The 26461-nt window shown below is 43.6% G+C and overlaps 1 protein-coding gene across 2 annotated transcripts in view; it reads left to right on the top strand.

Moving 5' to 3' along the window:
* The window catches only part of SHISA9 (shisa family member 9), a 262451-nt gene that overhangs the window by 213054 nt on the left and 22936 nt on the right, over positions 1-26461 (top strand). For both annotated transcript variants that reach the window (XM_081820004.1, XM_081820003.1), the window contains exon 3: positions 21058-21213. In XM_081820004.1, the coding sequence (XP_081676130.1) occupies positions 21058-21213 (156 nt within the window). The remainder of the gene's footprint in view (positions 1-21057; positions 21214-26461) is intronic.

The following is a 26461-nucleotide window of genomic DNA, read 5'->3' as shown; positions in this document are numbered from 1 at the left end:
TTTATATATTTATATTTTTTTATACATATAATGCTTATATTTGTAATTTAGCTTAGTCTCTGCTTTATGTTCATATTTGGCCTCATGTTAAAAACGTACGTTGGCCAATTAAGATTTCCTTACTCCCTCTCCCCGCTTGTGCCTATAATTGCATCTAAATTCAGAGGGGCTGACCCCGTATCCAGGCATATTTGGGGCCCCAGTCTGGCCTGTGGTTGTCATCTGCTCTGGTGCGTGGCCCACATGAGGAACCCGTCCTTACACGGGCAGAGGTGCCCATCTTCTTCTTCGTCTCTGGTCATATAGTCCATGCCAGGCCTGCTGCGGTGCCTGCTTGTCATCCTGACACCAGGGTCTGTCCGGAGTCCCACAGTCTCCCTTCAGGACCCAGATCTTAACCAGTACCGTCTGTGTTCGGTGGTCTGGTGCCCGCCCGGGGCCAAGTGCTACTCACATTCAGGAAGGTCCTGCCGCAGGCAGCCAGACAGGCTCATGAACGTGGACCCACACAGGGGTTCTGAATTTAGCCCAAGATTGGCCCCCTCCCACTGACAGAACTAGTGGTTCCGGTTGCATCTGTGAGCTGGGTTTTGACTCACCACTATTTTTTTTTCCCACAAGTGAAATATAATTGCAGGCTTATTGTTATATTATAATCTCACATGGAGGAGTGGGTGGTAGGGTGGGCTGAGGCTCAAGACAGATAATGGCCTTAGAGGGCTGCAGTTCTGGGATCACCCACATCTCTTTTCCCTGTTTTTAATTTCTTTTTGAGGCAAAAACTAAGTCATGATGTTGACTCGGTGTTATTCATCCATGTGATTACTCTGAGGCTGGGGAGGACTCACAACTCCAATTATAGACTGTGCCAGCCTTTGATCTTTGAGGACCCAGGGCTGGGAGCCTCCTCATTGGCTGCCTGGGGAAAACCAGATTCTTTCTGCATTTCCTATTCTCTGCTCAGCCACCAGCTGGGAATCTCTCTGATCTGGGGCCAACCCTTGATATGCTTCGAGATCTGAGTGGCGGAGGTCCATATTTTGTTTCCACCATGAGCAGCAGACAGGACCCCATCCCCAAGAATCCACGCCAACAACAGCTCACTTCCTCTCTTACCTTGCCTTTTCCTCCCCTGTGGCTCAGAATCGCTCTTATCTTCTGGACCAGAGACGAAAAAACAAAGCTCAGCAAATGCTTGTCCTTATCAGGAGAAGCTCAAAAACCTGGAATCTGACTCTTCAGTTGTCTGATGCCATGGTTCAAACTCTCCACTGAGCCTCTGGCTGTTCTACGGCTGTCTGTCCAGTGGGGAAAGGTCACTATGTTAGAAGAAGTATGGAGGGAGGAATGCAGCAGTCAGTTCTTCATAATATCCCACAACACATGAATTGGGCACAACTAGTACCCAATACTTTTCCTTAAAAAACTGACATAGTTTGTATATATATATATACACACACATTCATGTGATTTCCTTTTGCCTACTATCTATCTTTCCCACTAAACCATGAGCTCCCAGAAGCAGGATCGAAGTCCATTTTTTCATTGATGTATTCCCAATGCCTGGGATGATGCCTTGCACATAGAGGCACTCCAAAAATATCTACTGTATGGGTGAATGAATGTGGTCAGATCTATTCTGAGGTTCTAGAGGGACAAAGAGACTCTTGAAGAACAAATGGGAGCACAGAGAAGAGAACTGGGATGTTTTATTCTCATGTTGCTCAGAGCATCTCCTCCACCCACGGGCTTGGTAGAAGTTGGGTCAGGTGTGTCTGTGTGGAGAGAGAAGCAGTCTAGAATTCTGGAGAGTTGACTCTCATCCTGGTACTAATGCATATTCGCTGAGTGATGATGGCCAAGCCTCTACCCCCTTTTTAGGTCTTGTTTTTGGTTTTTGTTTTTGTTTTTCATCTGTAAAACCTTTGAAGGAACTGGTAGAGTCTTCGAGGTATGCTGTTCTACAGTCTTCTGAGGAAGCTTCTGCCTCCTGTCTTGGGCCTCACGCTTACAAGCTGTTTCCTCCAATCACTCTCCTGGTTCCTGACACAGCAGATGGAGCTGGTGCCCGCCCACGACTGACAGATGAGCCTCATTTACAGCCCTCAACATTTAACCACTTGGCTATTTGGCAGATCATCTAGCTCTGAGACACTGGAGGAAGCCCTCCTTGTCCTGAGCAACATAGACAACTTCCCACCCTCATGCCTTTGTCTATGCCAGGGATCTGGGAATATGGAACCTAGAAGCCAGCCTCCTACCACCCGTCAAAGGAGCTCTACAGAGAAGCCATATTTGAGCCTAGCAGTATTGCCCAGAGACCAAAAGATGAGGAGACAGTGTCTCAGACAAACGTTAGCTAGCTTGACCGATTTCCAGGTCCCAGAAGTTTGGAGCAGGGGTGGAGTACACCTAAGCCAGAGGCAGCCTGTCCATAGGCTAATCTGTGTTCTCAGAGTGAAAAAGATGAACTGATCAGATGAGATCCCCAACAACCAAATGTTTGGGAATGGAAAACAGACTGAGCCATCCTTATGGATTGAGAATTAACAGCAGGGCACAGAGCACTATGTAGAATGCAGAATTCCACATCTCAGGAAGCAAGTTTGGGCAAACTGTCTCCTTTTCAGATGCAAAGTTATTTTTGCTGCAGGAGACACCTGTTGAAGTCATAGAGTCAATCAGGGTAACATCTGGAACCTTGCAGGCAGTGTTAGTTCACCATATTTTTCATCCAGAAACATGTCCTGAGCAGTTTCTGTGGGCCAGCCATTGTGCTGAGTGCTGGCATTAAACCGGTAAGCAGATTAGATTTGGTCACTGCCCATTTAGTGGACGACATAGGTATCAGTTAAATAACCATTCAAGGAAATATATTTTTATGAACTGTGATTACAGAGAGAAAGGACATTGTTATTATTGTTGTTAGTAGTATTATCATCATCATTACTATTATGTAAGGACCAGATTTATGTAGAAGAGGCTCAAGAAAGGCTTCCCTAAAAAAGTAGATATAAGCGGAGTCCAAAAAGACGAACCAGAAATTAGGAGAAGAGAGAGCATTCTAAGCAAAAGGGAAGAATATGTGTGAAGGCTCTGAGTGGGGAAAGGACTTGTGTATGAGAAGGTCCCGATGAGGGCCAGTGCAGCTGAGGTGGGTAGAGAGTGGCAGGGAGCCAGTCGCTGGCTTGGTGGGCAGCTGCAGGTCATGCATGACCTCCTTGTATGTGGTGTGGATTTTGAGTTTACCCAAAAGTGCAGTGGGAATTGATTAAAGGATTTCAAGCAGGGGGTGATGTGATAGCATGTGTGAAGATTGCCCAGACTTGTGAGTGGTTAATGGACCAGAAGGGCTGGGGGGAGGAAATGAGGCATCTCAGTAGGAGAACCCAGGTAGGAGACAATGGTGTTTTGGTCTAGAGAGGGGGTGGAGAACATGGAGAGGGGGCAGGGGAAGATTTGTGAAATATTTTGAAGGGAGAATCAAAAAAACACAACCTTCAAAATTCCCTGGAGATGAGGGGTCAGGGAGCATATTTCATGTAGAATTACCCTGAAGGAACCGGCAAGGAGGAATGGCCATTAGGTGGGAGTTCAACAAAAGCTTTGCCCCAAGCTCTAAGTAAAAAGTGTGGTGTGTAACTGCCATGTGGGTGTTAGGGGTTTGGGATGAGGATGCAAGAAACTTCACCAAGGACAGTGATGACTGGAAGCTATGTAGTGGTGAGGCATCCAGCAAGCTCAGAAAGAACATGTCAAAAATGAATCAGTCTGAGACATCCTGAGTTCTCTTTCATCCTAAGGTAAAAGTTTTCCACCTGACTTGGCTCTAGTATCTCTAATTTGTTTACTCCTGTGGGTTCATTTTAAACCAGATGTATCTTTTTAAAGATTTATTTATTTATTTTGGGGGGCGCAGAGGGAGAAGGAGAAAGAGAGAATCTCAAGCAGACTGCCTGCTGAGCTCAGAGCCCGACATGGGGCTCAATCCCACGACCCTGAAATCATGATCTGAGTCAAAATCAAGAGTCAGACACTTATTTTTTTAAATAAAGATTTTATTTATTGGAGAGAGAGAGAGCGCACAAGTGGGGGGAGTGGCAGGCAGAGGGAGAAGCAGGCTTCCCACTGAGCAAGGAGCCTGATGCAGGACTCAATCCCAGGACCCTGGGATCATGACCTTAACCGACTGAGACACCCAGGCATCCCAAGAGTCAGATACTTAACTGACTGAGCCACCCAGGTGCCCCATTTTCACCAGATATTTTTGAGGATGGGCACTCCCTATGAAATAACTATTATTCCTCTCATTTTAGAGTTGAGGAAAGGCAGGATCAGGGAGTTTAAGTCACCTACCCAAGATCACACAGCCAGAAGTCCAAGTCCAGAGCTCCCTATACAAAACCTTCTTCTTCCCCATTGGTTTAAAATATTTAGCTGAAAGAAGATCCCTCCATTCCTTGTTGGTTCTCTGTCCACATCCCTTGCCTTGTCCCCTTGTTTCTCCCTAAGTCTCAGCCTATCCGCTACTGGTGATAGTGACAGGGTGGGTTTGTAACACTGAGTCAAGGTGTGAGAATCCTGTTTTTCTTCTCATGGCCCCGGCTGTAGCAAATGTTAGGGGCTGAAGATTAAATTTCATCTAATTTCTCATGAAGTTAGAAATGGATGTTATTTTAAAGAAATGCAAATTTCGTATTTTCACATCTACAAACTAAGATGTTTTTAATGTGTTGCTGTGTACTGAATCATCCCACAACTCAGCAGCTTGAAACAAAAACAATCATTTTATGGTCGCCCATAGTTCTAGAGGTTGACTCTGCCCAGCTGGTCGGTACTCATTCTGGGTGTCTTATGTAGTTGGTGGCTGAGGCAGATGTCATCTTGAACTTTTTTTACTCACATATCTGGCAATTGATTCTGGCTGCCAGCTAGAACCTTGGCTGGAACTGTCAGCTGAAACATCTACACATGGCTTCTGTAGGTAGCCCTGGGCTTCCTAACAGCATGGCAGCTGAGTTCTGAGAGCTGACATCCCAAGAAAGCAAGCAGAGTTGCCTGGCATTTTGTGATGTGGCTATGGAACTCAGAGAGCATCACTTTTGCCTGATTCTATTGGCAGGAGCAATCACAAAGATCTGTGAGGGTTCAGCAGTAGGGAAATCAACACAAGATACCCCGCTAGATGGGAGAAGTGCCAACATTGTATTATAAAAAGAGCAAATGGACTGGGGAGATATTGTAGTGACCATCTTTAGAAAATGTAACCCACCACAGATGATAAGAAGTGAAGAGTAAAATGAAACACATTAGTTGAAAGTGCCCACATTATGTGTGTGTACTCGCAACTGAACACTTTCACTGCAATGTAATTCATGGCTAGTGGTTGTGAACACTTTCATTGCAACATAATTCATGTCTAGTGCCATAAGGGAAGGCAGAGTAAAAAGAAAGAACTCTTCCCCATATATTTGCTGCTCCAGCTGCTCTATAAACTATACAATGCTTTTCCATCATTCTTTACCTTTTTCTTACTGTTTCTTCTGACAGGAATGATCTCCCAATGGAGAGCTGCCAGGTTCTAAGAAGCCTACCCTCAATCCTCCAGATAGAATTAAGTCTCTATGAATTTCCTCATCTCAGTTTCAACAACTATGCTTTTCTTTTTGGAAGCCCTCTCTTTGGTTCTTTTTGCATAAATACCTGTTCTTATTTCATGTGTACAATATCCTTCCTCTCTTTGAGAATATTAATTACACTTATTTTAAAGTCCTGACCTAATGGTTCTATTGGTTCTATATCCTTGGATTTACATCATTCTACTTTTTGAGATTATCTTTTCTATTTCATAGTGTTGGTATTTCCATGGGTTTGGCAAGTCTGGATTGGGTACTCATCTTTGTGGTTGAGATTCCTTGTTAGATTGTCTACTGGGTTTTTTAGTACTGTCTTCCTGGGGGGAGGGCTGGGCAGGGACTGTGGGTACTTGCAGTTCCTTCGCCACATCCATGCTCCAGAGGGGGTGAGGGAATAGGAGGGGGGGTATCACTCAATGGGATGCTTAGGCACATGGTCTTCTGGGTGGCAGTGATTCTTCCTGAGCACCCCCATCTACTTTGGGTATTGCTCTGTCTGTCCAACCTAAGATTTCTTAATCATGGTGGTTGCCTCGCTAAACTGAGAAGCCCAAGGGTTTGGGGAGAGGCAGGATGGCTTGGGTTCTACTTCCCTAGCAACTTCCATTGCAGCACAAAACTAATAACTTGTCAGCGTCCTCAGCTCCTCCTGTTTCCATTACCTCTGAGATGTTTGAACCCATCTTCTGCAGCCGTGTTCTCTGGTTTGGATCCTGCCCCTTGGATTCGTTTTTTAATCTATTCCCATTTTGGCCCCGCATTTCAGAGATTCCTCACAGTTTCTGCTCTGCCAGCAGAACTTTTTGTTGCTAAGCAGGGTAATGTCTTTACATATTTTTAAAAAATATATTTAAATTTACTTTATAATTTATATACAGCAAAATTGATTCTTTTTGGTGAACAGTTCTGTGAATTTTGACAAATGCGTGGAGTCATGTCATTATTACCACAATCAAGACCCATGATGGCTCCATCCTCCTACCTCACCTCCAGATTCCTTGGGCTGTCCCTTTGCAGCCAACTCCTCATCTCACAACCACAGACCTGTTTTCTGTCCCCATAGTTCTGCCTTTTCTAAAATGTTATATACGTGGAATCATATAGTATCTGGCATTTTGAGTCTGCCTTCTTTCACTTAGCATAATGTGCATATTAAAAAATCTCTTCCTCTGTCCTTCTCAGTGCTATTCCATTGCATGGATGTAGCTTATTTATCAGTTTCACCAACTGAAGGACATTTGGTTTGTTCTGAGTTTGGAGCGATTATGAATGAATCCACTTTAAACATCACACAGGTTTTTGTGTGCACATAAGTTTTCATTTCTTTTGATTAAATACCTGGGAGTGGGATTGTAGAGTCTGATTCTCAGTATATGTTTAACTTTTAAAAGAAACTGCTATACCTCTTTTTCTAAAGGGGTTGTAACATTTTGCATTCCTAGGAGCAGCACGTGAGAGTTTCAGTTGCTTCACATCCTCCCCAGGATTTGGCATTGTCAGACTTTTAATTTTTCTTCTGTTTTTGCTATTCTTCTAGATAGGTAGCGATATCTCACTGTGGTTTCCTTTTGCAATTTTAAGGGGTTTTTTGTTTTGTTTTGTTTTTTTTAGATCTTGATAATCCTTTTTAGGAATTTGGTATAGGATGGGTTACTATAAGGTAATTTTTATCTCGAAACAGAGATTGTCTCAGATCATTGCAGGTACTTGTAATATTACGTGTGTTACAGGGAAGTCATTTACCTGTCTGTCCCTGCCCCCCGGCCCCCGGTTGGACTGTGATCTTTTCAAAGGCAGCAGTAGGCCTTATCTATTCCTCTTTCCCCCATACCCAGAAAGATGCCTGGCCTAGGATTGGCACATGGTGATTATTTGATAAGTGGGTTATTCATTGGATGAATTTGCTCAACCTGCAATTAGAAAGGATTTGGTTTAATCAACAATCACCACTTGGGAGCATTCTCAGAGGATAAAAATGGTTAGGTTGTTTTTATTGGGGCTTGAATGTCTTTAAAATGTGGAAATATTATGGGGAGAAAGATTTAACATTACAGATTCTTACATGTGCCAAATATTAAGGTCAGTGCTTTCCAGACGTATCTCGTTTTATCCTATTCTGGACTCTGTCGTAGCTCATCAGCTAGTATGGAGAAAGAAGCATTGGTTTTGGATGAAGCTGACTATGTCTGTTTGTGACCTTGAATACATGGTTCAGAGCCTCTTTTTGCCTCATTTTTCTCATCTGCAAATTGTGCACAACAACGCCTAGCTTACAGAATTGGCCTCGGGTATAATGAAGGATGTATGGGTAAAGCACTTGGCACGTGCATTTGATTTTCAAATTTTGGCAAAGAATGCATAACATAAAATTTACTATCTTAACCATTTCTAAGTGTACAATTCAGTCACATTAAGTATATTAACATTGTTGTGCGACCGATTTCCAGAACTTCTTCATCTTGCAAAATTGAAACTCTCTACCCATTAAACATCAGCTCCCCATTCCTGTCCCCCATCCCAGAGCTCCCTCAATTTTCTTAAGACCTCATAGCTGATACATTATGGCTGGAGCAGGATTTGAACCCGTGTCTCCTGTCTCTAAATGACCTATTCTCTCTCCATAACCTCACTTGGCTCTCACATGTTCCTCAAGAGAGGGGATGGCGTCCTAAATCACAGGGGAAGTTATTTAGGGAATGTTGGGAGATATGGAAAATGGGGAGAGACATGCTCGTATCTATCACTGTGAACTTCAGCCGTCCTCTGTGTGAAAAGCCCTTAAAAATGGACTCTCAAAGCTAAGTGGGGGAGATTTGCGCCCCAATTCAAGTGGGCTCTTTGGGAGACAAAGTGTATGGGTGATACGAAATCAGTGAGTACTCTCCTCCATGCATTCATTCTGTGAAGCTTCAACCAAAGCAGGAGCTAAAGGTCTTTTTGGTGCACACTGAAAATTTCCTTAAGCAACAGGTCGCCTGCTGTCTGAGAGTCCTCCAACCCCTGTGTAGAATCATTTCTACTCGAGACTTGGTATAGGATATATTGCAGCCTCCATCCATGCGGTATCTGCGTTGTGTTACCACCTGAAGGATACATACCCAAGCAGCATAGCATCCCTGGTGTTTGGTTAAGCTGAGCCCAGTTCCCTCATTTGTTCTATTGCTCTGCTTTTCTGTTGTCGTTTGCTGTCCCAGGCATCAAATTGTCCATAAACAAAATACTTAGCCAGGGCACATACAGTCCAAAAAGAAAAAAACAAGTTTCAGAGCAACAAAAATGGCTGTTGCTAAGCCAACCCATTTAATGCATTTTTTTCTTAGCAAAAAAGCTGACTTTTACGTAAAGCTCCTTGCATATTGCCTGTCACATAGCAGGTGCCTGAAAAAATGGTCTTTTTTTTTTTTTCCACATCCTCTCCTGTGTTAGTTAAAATTCAGTTCCATGGAGGAAGCTCTGGGAACTGGGAACGGAGGGGTGGAGGAGATTGAACATATTCCCTGACCTCAGCGGTATGGGAAAACAAGCATTGGGAATAAATAGAAGTATTTCTGTGGCTAAAGAAGCAAATTGAGTCCTGTCCCTCTCAAATTGATACACTGAAATCCTAATGCTCAGTGCCTCAGAATGTGACCTTATTTGGGGATAGGGTTGTTGCAGATATAAATTAGTTAAGTGGAGGTCACACTAGAGTAGGGTGGGCCCCAATCCAGTATAACCAATGTCCTTATAAAAAAGGGGAATTTAGACACAGACATGCTCATAAAGAGAACACCATGTGAGGATGGAGGCAGATATTGGGGTGATCCTTCCACCAGCTCAGGAATGCCAAAGATTGCCAGCAAACCACCAGAGGCTAGGAGAGAGGCATGGAACACATTTTCCCTCACCACCTTAGAAGGAACCGACTCTACCAACACCTTGATCTTAGCCTTCCAGCCCCCAGAACGGTAAAATGATACATTTCTGTTATTAAAAGCCCCCCTCTGTGGTTATGGCAGCCCTAGCAGATGAATACAGAGAGGTGCAGAAGTATTTAGGAGAGGAGAGGGTGAGGAAGGTCCCCTGGAGGGTATGATGTATAAGCTGACCCTAGAAAGATGATTCAGAGTCAGCTTGGGAAAGATGTAGGGGAAAAAGGAGAGCATTTTGCAGAAGAAAATAGTATTTTTACCTATGGCTAATTGTTACTTTCCAACTTATTCTAACAAGCTTGGGTATCTAGTTTCTAATCCCATAACACATTTGGACTGGAAATAATGAAGGCCAAGAGGACAGGCTGCTGCTTACCATGCAGCTAATAAAGGACTAACCATGATGGAGGGGAAAAGAAAAATGCCAAGTCGATGGAATTGGGGGGAGGTGCAAGGGAAGGAGAAGAGGACAAGGGGCAGGAAAGAAGCTTTCAGGCCACACTGGGCTATCAAGGGAGGGGGCATCCAAGCAGTGGTAGATGAGCTCATGACCTTGACTTTGGGGAAATGACCTCTGTGCAAATAAGACAACCTTTGGTATTTATAATGATGCTGCTGAGCCTTTGGTGGTGAGTTAACCCACCTTGGAGATGTCTCATTTCAGAAGTGATACCAATAAATGGGCGTTTCTTGAACATGCTCACGATGCTTCTTCCAATTAAAATGGTCCTCTGTTACTGTCTTTGATAATCTCTCTTTCTCAGAATGTAGATGAAGAAGCTCTCCTACCTTCTAAAACTGGGTGAGGTACTGTGTCCCTTGTGCCGTCACAGGACTCTGTGTTTTGCTGTATCACGGCACTAACTATGCTGGTCTTAAGGGTTCTCCACATCCCCGGTGTGACTCTTAGTCGGCTTCCTATCCTAGATTATCATCTCCTTGGGGCACAACCTGAGACTTGAAATGAATCTCTTGCCCCCCCCCCCCCGCCGCCCCTGCCCAGAGCCTGCATAAAAACTGGCCAGAAGTGAACATTAAATAAATATTTAACAACTCCAGTTTTAAAATATTCCCATCCTAAATGGTCAAAATAAAAAAAAATGTTTTGCATGCTTAGAGATATAAACCCATGGGTAACACAAATGCCTCATTTACCAAAGGTTTTACAGTGATACATGTGCATTTTTTCCTCCATTGCAAATCCTTGCTGGTCCCTCTGCCACCAAGATTCAATAAGATGGATTTAATTCTCTTTCTACATAAACCTTTTCTGGTGAGAGCCTAGCCTGCTATGTTCTCTTTTGACAAATTCAGGGTAATTTTGAGTTGGATTTGATTTTTTTTTTTTTTTTTTTGCTTGCTTGTGGCCAGAGAAAAAATCTACATGGTGTTTCAAACTGTAATTTTCAGGTTTTCTCTTTCAAAGGATACTGGGCACAAAGGTTTGGAAAGGATAGAAAGGAACACAGAGCTAAAAGCCAGAGCTTTGCTATGATTTCTGAACATGTATTCTCTTTTTTGTTGTCGTTGAGAATTACCAGTGCTACGGGCCCCTGCAGGAACATCTCCTCCCTATTCTCTCTCATTTGTCCTGTTCTGAGACAACTGAATGATCTGGAATATGTCCAAGAATCCCGAGTCCAGAGAGGGCCTTATGGAAACCTCCCACTCTCTTTTCATGGCCACCCCATCATGTCATCTTTGCTTCCTGGACAATTGGAGGCAATAAAGCTTTGTCTATGATGTCTCGGGTGGTTACTCTGTTTCGGGCGGGATGCTAAGCACTGTGTACATGCTCCAAATCTCATAGCACACCTCTGCACCCCTGCCCCCCAAGGAAGCTGCTATGTCCCCATTTTAGAGCTGAAGACTGAGGCTCAGGCAGGTGTGATCACTGATATACCCCAAGATGTTATTGGTAAAGAGAAGAGCCAGAATTTGAATCCAGAACTGAGTCAAAATTCCATTCTTTCTTCATTATGTCATGGCAGATGCCACAAGCAGCTCTGGGACCACTCTGTGGCCACGAAGCTGCGCCATCAGGCACAGAGAGTATGTTGGGGAGAGCGGGGATAAAGGAGAAACCTGGGCAGGACCAACATGGCCTTGCCATCCAGGCAACTTCTTGGGTGTTGAAAAAACATTGGGAAAATTTTTTGAGTTCCTCTAATTAGTAGGTGGTGCAAGAGCTAAGACTTGTCCACCAAGCAGAATGTCTGGCACACCGCAGATGCTCAAATATATGAGGAGGAATGGATGGGTGAGCAAGATGGAGAGGTAGAGCACAGGTGCGTTCCACAAGGCAGTAAGGGATTCTCAGGACGGGGGCCGGGGGGAGGCCTGCTCGTTCCCTCGGTTATAACAATAAGTTCTATTCTCTGGATGAAAAAGGAAACAAAAAGACATAGATCTGGCCAATGGTTTACTGGTCTGAGTGGGAAATTTTATAAGAAGGAAGATACTCAAGACAGAAGAGTCTCTCTTCATAGAGGAGGCTCAATGCTGAGCCTCCAGTTTCTTCCTGTCCTTGCTAGAGGCAGCTTAACTTAGTGGAGGAAGCACCTGTTTTGCCATCAGACAAATCTGGGATCAAATCCTGACAGTTACTAACATGTGTGTCACTTTGGGCAAGCACCTCAACCTCTCTGGGCTTCGGTTTCCTTATATGTAAATTAGGACTGTAATACTTAGAGAAATAGGTGTTTTTTTGTTTTGTTTTTTTTTAAATATGGTTAATGTGGTTTTCTATTTGGCCTTTCTGAGTTTGTGACTTTTGTCTGAGTTGGCCCATGCTAAACCATCTGCTTGGGAGAGAAAGGAGAGTAGAATAAAGTGAAAGGAAACACTCCATGCCACCGTGTGCAACCCACTGCCCAACAATGAGAGGTTCTGTAGCAGGATTACTGTAGCAGGATTCCTGTAGCAGGATTCCTTGGTATGTGGTATATGAGGGTCCTTGAGGAAGATCAACTAGGCAATCTGGTAGTCAGGTCATACCACTTCGTGTCTTAACTGGCTCAGCTACCCCCTGACAGCTCAGAGCTTCTTCACTTTGAGTTCCTCCCAGAGTTCCAAACACGGGAGTGAGATGAGAGATCCCTGCCCTCAGCATTTCCCTCACCCATCATTCTCCCCAATCAAAGAGGGAAAGTCAAATGACATTCCTTCATCTCTCTCTCTCTTTCCTTGTCATTTTCTCATTTCCCTAGAATCAGAGGAGGATGGCTTCCTGTCCTTTTGCTTCCCTGGTCCACCCTTGACAAAAACTCTGTGGTCTTGCCTACCAAGTCCAGTCCTCAGTATGCTAAAGAATGGAGAGAAAGGTATGGGGGGGGGTCCTCAAAAAGTTAAAAATAGACCTGTGATCCAGTAGTCGCACTGTTGGGTATTTAAAAGGGATACACTAATTCGAAGGGATTCATGCACCCCGATGTTTATAGTAGCATTATCTACAACAGCCAAATTATGGAAGCAGTCCAAGTGTCCATTGTTAGACGAATGGATAAAGAAGATGTGGTATATATATATACACAATGGAAGATTACTCAGCCATTAAAGAGAATGAAACCTTGCCATTTGCAACATGGATGGAACTGGAGAGTATAATGCTAAGTGAAATAAGTCAGTCAGAGAAAGACAAATACCATGATTTCACTTACATGTGGAATTTAAGAAACAACTCCTCCCCCCCCCCAAAAAAAAGACCAAAGGAAAAAAGAGAGACAAATCAAGAAACAGACTCTTCACTATAGAGAACACACTGATGGTTATCAGAGGGGAGGTGGGTGGGGGGATAGGTGAAATAGGTGATGGGGAATAAGGAGTGCACTTGTGATGAGCATTGGGTGATATGTTGAATGATATGAATGAATTGGGAATTGTTGAATCACTATATTGTACACCTGAAACTAATATAACACTATGTTAACCATACTGGAATTTAAAATTAAATTTTAAAAATTAAAAAAAAAAAGTAGAAAGGAATTTAAAAAAAAAAAAACTTTCCAAAGTCAGTCATGTGACTTAAAATTGTATTATTGTCTGGCTGCAAAATAATTTTTTGAATGCCAGAAATTTGAATTTAACTCCCTTAGAGCCAATAAGGAAGTGGCCAAGAGCGCAAATTCTAGAGTCAGAAGGCTAGATCCAAAGTATAGCTCTGCTATATGCAAGTGGTGTAAGTTTGGGCAAGTTACAAAGCCTCTGTGCCTTGATTTCCTCCTCTGCAAAATGGGGTTAATAATAGTATCTCATAGACATTCTTGGAATGATTGGATTAGTTCATATACAGAATAGTGCCTGGTACCTAATAACATCTCTTTGTGTATTATGTATATAAGTGTGTCTTCACCATCTTCATCACTGACTAATTAATATTATCATCATTTTTCTTTGTGTTCCTTCTATAATAAATCCTAATTCCCCAGCCTTACCCAGACATGTGAATGTCATGCCCATCACATATGTAGGAAGACAGAAGAGAAAAACACATTAATAATTTGAAAAATCCATTGTCCTTCAGACTGTGTCCTAGTTGATAAAGTTGTTTCCCGTGGGGATCTGGGGTAATAATTCTGATATTGATAGACACGTATACTGGACTTAACAGCTGAGTCAATGGATAGTGGATATTGGGAGCCATGTTTCTTATTGTTGGAGTAAGAGCTTACAAATAAGCAAGAGGAGGAGCCTAGAATGATCCATGTGATTAGAGTTAGAGATAGCAGGATGAACTCCTATTTAGCTTAAGGTAGATACAGATGGTTGCATATATAAATATTTGTAGACACCTGTACATATGAGTTAGTACACACACATAGATTTTCTTACTCTATCAGCAGAGAGAGACCAGAAGCAATGAGCACACCCAGCACCCAGATCTTAGTTGCTAACACAGTTCTACAATAAAAAGAACCAAGGCTCCTTGGAGAGATGGCTGATTCTACCACTGGACAGGGAATATACAAGATGAACCTAGAGCATCTTGTATCACTAGAGAGCAAGGAAGCTCTAAAAAAAGGGGCCATAGGAGCCAACTGAAAGAGTTTCCAATGGCCAAGCCTGGAACAATTTGAGCAAAAAACAAAATAAAACAGTATTGGTTTAGAACCCAAAGTAGTAAAATACGTGTCTATGTGTCCACACTGATAAAAATAAATGGTTGAATAATTAAGTGGAGATAAAGAGACAAATCTCTTATGAAGAAGAATTCTAAATAATTTACATAGAAACTATACTCAGAGAGGTGGAACATAACTCCTCGATCTTTAAGTATGGGTTATGCAGAGTGACTTAAAGAGTATGGCATGGAAAGACAAAAAATAATAGAATACCTTTACAGTGGAGAAACTTGACACACACTACCTCAGGCAGGTGATGAAGGTTAACATCAATAGTGATAAAGCATCATAGTATGTATCCTTGATGGGTGCTGATGAGAATGTCACTTTACAGTTCTTGTCACCCAAACCCATAACCTCAGTCTAGTCAAGAGAAAAACATCAGACAAATTCCACTCAAGGGCCATTCTACACAATACCTGGTTGGCAGTCCTCGAAACTGTCAAAATCATTAAAAACAACAGAAGTCTAAGAAACTAATGGCCAAGAGATACCTAAGGAAAGGTGATGACTACATTTAATGTGGTAATTGGATGAGATTCTGGAACAGGAAAAGGACATTAGGTCAAAGCTGAGGAAACCTGAATAAAGTGTGGACTTCTGTTAATAGTAATTTTCAAAGTGGTTCATTATTTGTAACAAATGTACTGTACAACACAAGATGTTAGTAACGGGAACTGGGTCTGGGGTATATATGGGAACTCTTGGCACCATTTTTTTTTTTTTAAGATTTATTTATTTACTTTAGGGAGAGAGAGAGAGAGCGCATGGTGGGGAGGGGCAGAGAGAGATAAAATCTCAATTAGACTCCACGATGAGCACGGAGACCATCATGGGACTCGATCTCACAATCCTGAGGTCATGGCCTGAGCTGAAACCAAGAGTCCAATGCCTAACTGTCTGCATCACCCAGGCACCCCTCTTGGTGCCATCTTTGCAGTATTTTTATAAATCTAAAATTGTTCTACAATGAAAACCTTATTTTTTTTTTTTTTAAGATTTTATTTATTTATTTGAGAGAGAGAGAATGAGAGAGAGCACATGAGAGGGGGGAGGGTCAGAGGGAGAAGCAGACTCCCTGCCGAGCAGGGAGCCCGATGCGGGACTCGATCCAGGGACTCCAGGATCATGACCTGAGCCGAAGGCAGTCGCTTAACCGACTGAGCCACCCAGGCGCCCGAAAACCTTATTTTAAAAGATATATTGTCTATAGATCTCTACCTCATAGGGTTGATGTAGGAATTAAAGGAGCTATAGTGCATGAGAAATTCCTTGCCAAGTGCCTGCACATAATGTACACTCCACAAAACAACACCGTTTTGACCATATTGTGCCTTTCTGTGCTGTTCTTCCTGTGATGTGCCTTGAAAGACTGGCTATTGTTGCTTTTCTTCCAAGATGAGCCAAATTGGTCCAGTTTCTGATAGTTATTATTTGTCTCTTCTACACTGAGAAGCCCACAGCATCCTCCCAGTGTTTGCAACTGAGCATTTTCACCTTAGCTGACCCTATCTGAATTGCATTTATTTTATTTCTATTTAGTGACTAAGGTATACCACATATAATGGTACTTACACAGCAGTTACCTGGGGTAAGTTAGCCAGATGCTTCCAATTAGAGTAGCTCTATCTCACCCTTCTTTGAAAATGAGTGTTAAATGCATAAGACCCACTCTTCTGTCTTAGGAAGGCGAGCACAGGGACATCATCAACTTCTTGTTTGTTGACTGAGGCTCTTGATGGAAAACAGCATCCCAGAACAGCAAGTCCATGTTAGTTATTTCTAAGAGTCAGAATGAGTTGCAAAATTATAATGAGGCAGGGAAAATTTTTCTTGTGGTATTGGGTAGGAAGTACCTTTCTACAGAGGTGAGGTGGGAAATATATCTCTGGCCAAAATGTGTCTACAAGAGAAACTATCCTGCTGAGAGCAAGACATTGTTGGTCCAACTGGATTCCTTCTATGGCCATGACTATGTAAATTAAATGATATAGATAGATAGATAATATATATACACGTGTACACATACATACATATATACATACAAATACATATGCATATATACATATACCTAAATATTCTCTTTCTCTCTTACTTTTCTTCTCGCCTCTATTGGCAAGGACAGATCTTACCCAGTCTTTGCTCTTCCCTCACCCTATTGTTCTATTTTGCTTGGATGCCAAGCTGGGCTGACTTCCCATCTACACTTTGGTTTCTCCTCCTTAGCTGGATATATTTGTACAAAACTCACAGATAATCTGGGTTGCCAGGTCTGCTCCATCTTCTCATTCAGTGAAATGAAAATAACATTTAAAACACCCAGTCACAAATGTCTGTTTAATAATTCTTGATTGCTGCCCTGAGATTGGATGTCCATATTTGTGAATATTTGATGCCTGGAAACGAGCACAAAATGACTGTCTAAAATGGCTGGAAATTTGCTTCCTGTGGCTCTGCATGTGATAGCGGGAATGTGACTTTGGGGCAGCCCCATCTCTTCTTTTGTGAGGGATTCATTTGGTGGGCCATCTTGGTCAGGCCCACTTACATTAAGGAACTACTCACTGCCCTTGAGGTAGCTCAAGATTTGGGAGAAATCATCCAGAAGAAAATACTTTATAATAGCATATTAAATATTCTGTTGAATAATATAAAAGACTGTTCCAAGTGATGAGGAACATCTCTACAGATTTTTTATTTTCTTTAATTAAGTGTTTAGCATTTTCCCTGGCAGGCCTGGAAACAAAATTTGAGCCTAGTGGGTGGGATCTAGGATTGAGGGAGCAAGGAGTTGGGAGAAAGGATGGGCTTGGGAGAGGTCAGCTCTTTAACTAGACAGGCTCATGGTTGGGATCTACTTCCAGGAGTGAAAAAACACGACTTGCCATGAAGACATTAGTAAATTAGCTTATGAATGTCTTTGGGCATTCCCAATCTACTACTGAGGCCATTTGAAATTTCTACTTAATCTCTGTAGAATACCCAGAAGCAATGCCTTTGCCATCTTGACACAACCCCCAGGCCCTTCTTTATAGCCACCTGGGCAACCTCCCTTCTGGTCAGCTTCACTTCCCAGAGGGAATCCATGTGACAACTACACTAGTCCAAGCTCTACATTGCAAGGGACAGTAACCCCAGAGCATACTAACTTAGTAGAAAAGGGCTTTCCTATCTTCTCAGCTTTCCTCCTGTTGTCCTTATTCCTTCCCAATAAAAAAAATAAAAACTTCTTTTTCAAAAAAGTTTGAACCTACCATGTGAACCTACACATGGTAGGTTCAAACTCACTTGAATCCATGACCTCCTGGCTCCTTACTTCCAAGGTTCCAGAGAGAAAAACTCAGGGAAGCATTCTGATTGGTGCAGCCTAGATCGCATGCTTGCTTCCGGCCCAGTCACTAGGAGAAGGAGGCATCGTGATTTGCCCAATTTGGATCACACGCTCATTTCTTAGGGTCCATGCTTCAGCAAAAGCTGTACCTTATGCAACACCTCTTCCATGATTTCATTAAGCTTGGGCCTTCCCAGCCCTCCACTGAATCTCAGCCAAAAAGCTATCATGGCAGAAGGATACACCTACTTCCTCACATGCTGGCCAGAGGCTGGGATACGTGGCATATGTTTGCTGACCTTCCCATTACGCAGTTGGTCTTGTGTGCATGTGCAGTGATAAAAAGTGCTCTTCTTGGGCGCCTGGGTGGCTCAGTTGGTTAAGCGAGCCTTCGGCTCAGGTCATGAGCCTGGAGTCCCGGGATCGAGTCCCACATCGGGCTCCCTGCTCATCAGGGAGTCTGCCTCTCTCTCTGACTCTACCCCCTCTCATGCTCTCTATCTCATTCTCTCTCTCAAATAAATAAATAAAATCTTAAAAAAAAAAAAGTGCTCTTCTTTTTTTTTTTTTTAAGATTTTATTTATTTATTTGATAGTGAAAGAGACCGTGAGAGAGGGGACACAAGCAGGGGGAGCAGGAGAGGGAGAAGCAGGCTTCCCACTGAGCAGGGAGCCTGATGCAGGGCTCGATCCCAGGACCCTGGGATCATGACCTGAGCCGAAGGCAGACGCTTAACCGACTGAGCCACCCAGGCACCCCTAAAAAGTGCTCTTCTTATCTCTGTGTCTCAGCTGTGGTCTCCCTGCCTCTTCCTATTTGGGTGTATTGGTTTCTAAAGCCAAACATATTCCGTATATGTCATGGGTTGAATTGTCTAGAAGCAGCCCTTGAGAGATGGGTTCAGGTGTATGAGACTCTGAGGGAGTGCTACAGACACACAGACAGACGCATGCACACGCCCCTCTCAGGTTGTGAGGGTAACAAAATAGGAAAGATAAAGGAGACACTCAAAGATGGGGTCTCAGTCTCAGATAAAGTCTGGACCAGGGGTAGTTAAATTATGGCCCTTGGACCAAATCTAGCAGCCACCTGTTTTTATAAATAAAGTTTTATTGGTACACAGCCACACCCATTCATTGACATCATGTCTGTGCTTTCTTGCTACAAGGGCAGAGTTGAGTATTTGTAACAAGTCTGCGTGGCCCATAAAGACTGAACTATTTATAGTCTGGCCCTTTAGGAAAGAAGGTTGCTTGTTCCGATCCCTGGGAGCTCTGGAGCATCCATTGCTTCATAAAGCTGTCCCTACTTTGAGGCAGAGGGCTGGTCTGCATGTCCTAGTGTCAGCGAGGCTCTGGTTGCCGACCACCGCCAGTGTTGAGGGTGAGGTGCACGAAGCACACTAAACCCAGGGCAGTGGTTCCTGAGAATAACTTCCTGGGTGTGAGGGGCACCTGTGAGCTGTGTGCAGCCAAAACAGCAGCCGGGAAATGGGCACACATGCCAGGGAAAGGCGATCTTCCAAGGCAGCACAAGCATCTGGATCTGTACATGCACTTCCTGAAGCTGGGGAGAACCTGTATTTCCTGCCTGAAGCTGAACCATAATCACCTCATCTGGACTCCACCTCGTCTCACTCTTCCCTTCACTCTCTCCATCCCACTGCTCTCAGGGTGAAGGGGAAAGCCTTCACAAGGCCTCCTGAGCCCCGCCGGCCTGTCCAGCCCCACCCCCTTCCACTTCGCTCACACTCTGTTCTGCAGCCACGTGTGCCTCAAGGGAAGGGTGCGGCATCCTGCATTGCTGAAAACACTGCCTCCCCTCCAATTTCAGGGCTTCTGGCCATGCCCTTCCCTCTGCCCTGAACACCCTCCCCAGCGCCCTCCACCTTCACCCACACATAACCGCATCTAGACTTCTGGATCTCAGCTCAGATAATATTCCCTCCAAGCAGACTTCTTGAACCTCTCTCCCCATGAACCCCATTCCCTCTAAGTAGCCAATACTTGGTTCGTGTGTCTTTGCATATTTTTTTCCTGTCTTTGCAAATTGCACCACTCAAGCAACATGCATAGATTTTCTTTTCTTTAACAAAGATGCTATATTATATGCATTACTTTCACATTTGCTTTTTCTCCCTTAACAATATAACCCAAAAGAAACTATCCAGGTTGACATGTATAGAGTTAACTCATTTAAAAAAATATATTTATTTATTTATTTGAGACAAAGAGAGAGAGAGAGGAGGAGGAGAGGGAGAGAGAGAGAAGCAGACTCCCTGCTGAGCATGGAGCCTGAGGTGGGGCTCAATCCCAAGACCCTGAGACCATGACCTGAGCTGAAATCAAGAGTCGGCAGCTCAACTGACTGAGCCACCCAAGCACCCCTAGGGTTAATTCATTTTTAAACACATTTTTTCCTAACAGCTCCATGATATGTACACATTGTGTAATATGGATGTACAATAATTTATTTAAGAATTACCATCTTTGTAGGAATTCAGGTTGTTTCTGTGCATGTGCATTTTTGTCACTTTACAGACAACGGTGCAAAGAACATCTCTGAACAAACATCCATGAATTCTGATGCTATTTCTGTAGGCTTAATCCCCAGAAGTTGTATTATTTGGTCAAAGTATACCTTCACTTTATGTTTCCAGACACACTGCCACATTCCTTTCTGCAAATATGGCAAATTGGGCTCCCATGTGAGGTTATGAGACTGGCCAGTTTCCCACATCTTTGCCAGTATGGTGTCCTTTCCATACTTGTAATGTTTGCCCATCTCTTGGCAAAGGAATGGCTTCTCCTTGTTGTTCTGACTTGCATTTCCATGACTATGATTGAAGTTAATCATCTATTATATATACATATATATATATTACCCATCCGACTTCAGCTGCTTTCCAGGGAGGATCCTGGAGCCGCTTGTTCTGATGTGTCTATTGCTCTCCTCTCGTGTCCCCGGAGGGTGGGCAGATCGGGACCCAGCGATGGTGGGCATGGGTAGAAGGTCCTGCTCCACCTGTGACCATGTCCCGCTATCTCCTCCCTTGCAGACACGACCCAGATGAACAACGCAGTGCCCACCTCCCCTTTGCTCCAGCAGATGGGCCATCCACATTCGTACCCTAGCCTGGGCCAGATCTCCAACCCCTACGAACAGCAGCTGCCGGGCAAAGAGCTCAACAAGTACGCCTCCTTGAAGGCAGTCGGTGAGTGCTGTTCTGTTTCTCCTCTACTTTTCTGCACTTTTTTCTCGTTCCCTTTGTTTTTTTCTAGTCCTCTTGCTTTTTCTTCCTACTTCTCCTTTTCTTTTGCTTCTTCTTCTTTCTCAGAATCTGCGTCTCTCTCTGTCTCTTTCTCTCTTGGTCTCTTTCCTCTCTCTCTCTCTCTCTCTGTCCGTCTGCCTCACACATATTCTTGGTCTCTCTACCTGGGGCCCAGGTTGCTGGGAAGCAGAGCCCCTGGGCTGCTGCTTCTCTGACTGGATCGAGTCCTACCTTGCCACGTGGGGCAGGGTGGGTGAGTGAGGGACACATGTGGGGGCTGTTTCCCGGGGAGAAGGGCCTGGAGGCTCATTTGGATCCCACTGATAGCCCAGCCCCTTGGTCGTCCACCATCTGCCCTTGTGAATCCTCAGGGAATCCAGGACACCCGGTGTCCGAATACCTTGCCCTGTAGTGGGTAACATCCATCACCCCCGTAGTCATCCCATCTCTGAGAAGTCGGTAAGTGCACGCCCCCATCTCAGGCAACTTCCGCTCTTCAGGATCGGGCATGCTGCCTGGAGCTTGTGCTAACTGGGCTCTTATCAAAGTGCCAGACATTGCATTGGACCTTTTCATACATCCTGCCTTGCTTTCTCACAGGGATCCAAAGAGGAAGACACAATTATTATCCCAGTTTTCAGATTAGGAGACCGAGAGTCAAGGGGGTCTAATTTCATTTGCCCCAAATCAAGCCGCCTGTAGGTTTTTATCACTCCAGAGCCTGCCTCTCACAGCCTAGCTCACACACAAGGGAGGGTGACAGTGACCCTGATGGTCACCCAGGCTCCTGAACACATCGCTCATGCAAGAGTCCTACAGGGTGGAAGCCACAGCCATCGCGAAGTCAAACTTGGGGCAGACGCAAGACTCACAGGCCGCATGCTTGCTTTTGTTATCAGCTGCTTGTCTTCATGTCTTCCCTCGTCAGAGATGGGATGGGAGACACTTGCTGATCAATTCCAGTGTCAAATATCCTAATTCCATTACACACTGACACCAGAAACCAAAGCCCAGACACTGTCACCTGTCTGTGATGCTTGTGGGGACCCTGGTCTCCCAACATACAGAGGCACAAAACAGGCATCTTGATGCTCGGCAGAGGGCCATGCGTATAGTGGGAACTTGGTAAGCATTGGAACCACAAGGATCTTTAGGAATTCCTATTTCTTCCCCATCGCCTAGGACTTCCAGATGGAGTCACTCAAAGACAGGCAGACCAAATTTCTAATACGAGGGCACACAGGCTTTTCTAAATCCTAAGCCCCGCAAGGACTTACGTACCAGTTCCCACGTTTCGTGTTGAATTTCTACGCCCAGCTCAGCCCTCACGTATACCCCATGACCACAGGCTCCCTCTGTTCCCTACTGCATATTTGCACAGCATATGCATCCTAAGCGTGTTCAAATAGACTCAAATATTAGTAGGAAGAGCTGAGGGCTGTTGCCTAGGAGAGAGAGAGTCAGGGCGTCTGCACCGATGTAGCTGCAAAGTGTTCATACACTGTTTGGTGCCCCCCCCCGCCCCCTTCCTGAGCTTTGCATTTAGGTGATAAATGGCGTCTGCTGGTTCTATTTGATTCTTCTTTTGGCATTAAAAAAAAATCAACCCAGACATCTTTTTCCTTTTGAACTGGTTACATTACCCTAAACAATTCATTTCTTCAGCTTAGGCCCAGTGTCTTGTCCCCCCTCAAAACTCAGTAGCTATTTGGGTAAATAACGGGATAGATATTCCCACAATGCTCCTTGATTTTCTCCAGGATTTATACAGGGATCCCGTGCATGGCAAATGTCTGCAGGGCATTGAGAATTAAATTTGCAGCACGAAAATATATCTTACCCTCCTTGAGTAACTGTTTCTTCCACAAAGCGAGAACTTCTGAAATGGTTGCTGAATGAATGAATGAGCTTGTCTTTGGCATGAATCAAAGAATAGCTTAGTTGTAAGGAAGCACCCCTAATCTTCTAGAAAACTCTGAAGGATCTTATTTAGAGAACCCCCCACAATCCTGGATATGGCTGATGTGCCCCTCTTCTTCTCTGAGTTCACAAACTTTATCTGAGTCACTGATGGTCTTGTGACTCCTAGTGAATGGAGATCCAGTGGGACTGCCTGACCCAATGGCTTACCCAGGTGTCCAGCATCTGCCTGCACAAATGAAATGCAAATCCCATAATAAATGTTCTTTGAAGGGTTCTTTATTAAGGCATAATTCACACCATGATGTGTGGTGGATGATGAAGTGCATTTCATTAGTGAAATCATTACCACCAGGGAGAGAAATTGTTTAAAAAATTGTTTGCTGTTGGAAGCTCTGCAGCCTCTGATAACCAGACTTATTTTCTAAAAATTTCTAGTAAATAAGGAGAGCCTTGGACAGCCTTTAGGGTTAACTGCCAAGTTCAAAAATACCCCTGGAAAATAAATTTCTCTTGGCGGTTTTAATATCCAGAACATTGGGTAGTTTGAGCCAGTCACTGAGACTCTCTGACCTCAACTTCTTCAAGTGAAAAATGAGGAATGAAAAGTGAGGAAATTTTAAAATAGAAAATGAAACAATACCACTCATTCTAGTTATTAGAATACCTGTGGGGGCCATTAAATATGTCCCATCCATTCATTGCCAACCCAGAGAGAAAAGGATGTGACTGTTGGTTTATTTTATTTTATTTTAGTTGCTTATTGAAATCACATTCATGTTTAAAGAGAACTCTTTTCTCTCTGCAGTTCAGGGATACAGCATGTGACTGCAGAATGGCCTCTGTTCCCAAGGGGTTCACTGCCCAATTATCAGTAAAAGATTAGCACACACTAAGGAAATGTCAGAAGCTAAACCTCATCAGACTCTGTACAAGGAAGTGTGTTTCATTCATTCATTCACTCACTCATTCTTTAGACACTTAATCTGCTCTCCCTTGATTGTAGGTCCCGTTGAGGCATGAACCACATCTGTCCCATTCATCAATGCATCCCCAGAACCTCCTACCATGTTGGGGGACTTGATGAGTGCTCCCAATATGTATTTGTTTTTTTTTTGTTGTTTTTTTAAATTAAAAAAAAATTTTTTTTAAAGGTTTTATTTATCTGACAGACAGTGAGAGAGGGAACACAAGCAGGGGGAGTGGGTGAGGGAGAAGCAGGCTTCCCGCTGAGCAGAGAGCCCGATGCGGGGCTTGATCCCAGGACCCTGGGATCATGACCTGAGCTGAAGGCAGATGCTTAACGACTGAGCCACCCAGGTGCCCCCCCCAATATGTATTTGTAAAATCAGTGAATAATAGTGTGTGTTGGGCACCACATCAAGTCAGGAGCATGAGATGATCAGCAAGATGGCAGAATGTAGCATGGCCTCCGAGTTTAAGACATCGCTCAGACATTTATCAAATAATTTCAGAGATTACTTAACATCCTCAGGTCTCCGTTTCTCCCTCTGTAAAATGAAGATAATAAAAATAGACAGCTAATCGTCTGTTGGGAATATTTAATGATGTGGTGCACAGAATGTGCTTAGCCTGACACACAGTCAATCCTCAGTAAATACTGCCACATACTTAAGTCTCCAGACCAGAGTTGTTTGTTGGCCATATTTTTCCTTGAATCTCCAAGGCAGACCAGTACCTTGATTAACATGCAATTGCTCAGCTGTCATTTTGAGGGGGGGAGAGTTTATCCCAGTTTAATGGGAAAGACATACAAGGAAGCTAACTCACACTGAGGATCTGATAAAACAAACAAGCAAGCAAACAAACAGCAAAGGACTCTTCTGAGTTGTCCTAAGGACCCGCAGTCAGCCAGACCTCTTCACTGCCCCATCTATAGCCTGAACAATGAAGTTCCATGCCCAGACATATGGCTACTACAGTCTATCACAAAAAGCTTCAGTTTCATCCAACTGACTCTCCTTCCTAAGTCAGAAATGAGGATTTAAACATTTTAGACATATCGTCCACTAAAATTGAAGACAAGAAGTGTGTCTTGTGATAGACTGAGTTGAAATGTAACCTGAAAACTTAATTAAGCCTATGAGTTCCCTGGCTGGAGCCACCCGTGTGGTAGGTAGTTATGGTGTGAGAACCCATTTTATGGTTCTTCATAGGTCAATGTTGACAAGACAGAGGTGTTTGGGGAAATATCCTTAAGGCTTACCTGATGGCTTAGAGAGGGGTGGCTCCTGCCTCCAGAGCTGGAAAAAGCCCTTGCAAACAGAAAATCGCCCACACGTTGGCATTTATCTCCTATTGGCCCCATGTCCAGTTTTTTTCTCTATGCATCTAAAAGTTAAACTCCTGACCATGTGCCCTTTAGATGCCTCAGTACAACCCCAGCTACTCAATGAGAGAAAGAGACAGGGCCTACCAGCATTATCAATAAAATGCCACAATGCCTTCATTTTTACATTAAAATTTTAATGAGAAAATACTTTTTCTGTTGCTATTTGACAGACAAGGGACTATTTTGCCAGAACCATGTTACCTTTTCCAAAGGCCCTGTTTAAAACCACAGCAATAACGCACTTCAACATGGCAGGAACTCCCTCTTCCATCTTGCTGTAGGAATCACGTGTGAAAACCCTAAGTGATGCATGAGCGCCTCAGCCATGGATTGACTTCTACTAGTTTAACTTTGAGGGAGGTCTTGGTCCCATTCTTGCAGGTGGTGAAACTAAGGCTCAGTGTAGTTAAGCAGTTTTCCCAGAGTCACACTTCTGGTAAATGGTAGAGCCAAGAGTCATATTCAGGATTATCTGATTCAGAATCCTGTGTTCTTTCAGTGAAATAATTCTATCTTCCAGAGAGCAATTTCTGGCATCAGGTGGTTGTAACCAGGTCAAAAAAAAAAAAAAAAAAGGTTTGGGAGTACCATTCCCCCTTTTTTGGAGGGAGAACTTACTAAAATACTGTTTTTCTTTGTTTGAAGTTGAAAGTTTTCCCATGGTGCTGAGTATAATTGGTTTACTATAGATAAAATATAACTTACATGTGCTGAAATAATGCAGATCATGATTTTACAATAATGTGATTGTTGAAATATACATACTCTAGGATAACCGACATCCCAGTAAGGATAAGAAATATTTCATCACCCAGAAAGTTCCCTCATGTCCCTTTCCTCTCAGTGCCTTAGATCCATCCCCTTTTACTAAGTGTTTGATTTTTCACCCAACAAATTTTTATCTAATGTCCACTAGGG

Source organism: Leptonychotes weddellii, chromosome 5, assembly GCF_054177405.1.
Source record: "Leptonychotes weddellii isolate Sample4059 chromosome 5, ASM5417740v2, whole genome shotgun sequence".
Lineage (NCBI taxonomy): Eukaryota > Metazoa > Chordata > Mammalia > Carnivora > Phocidae > Leptonychotes > Leptonychotes weddellii.
Note: the sequence above shows the minus strand (reverse complement) of the source record. Positions and strands in the feature narration are given on the sequence as shown.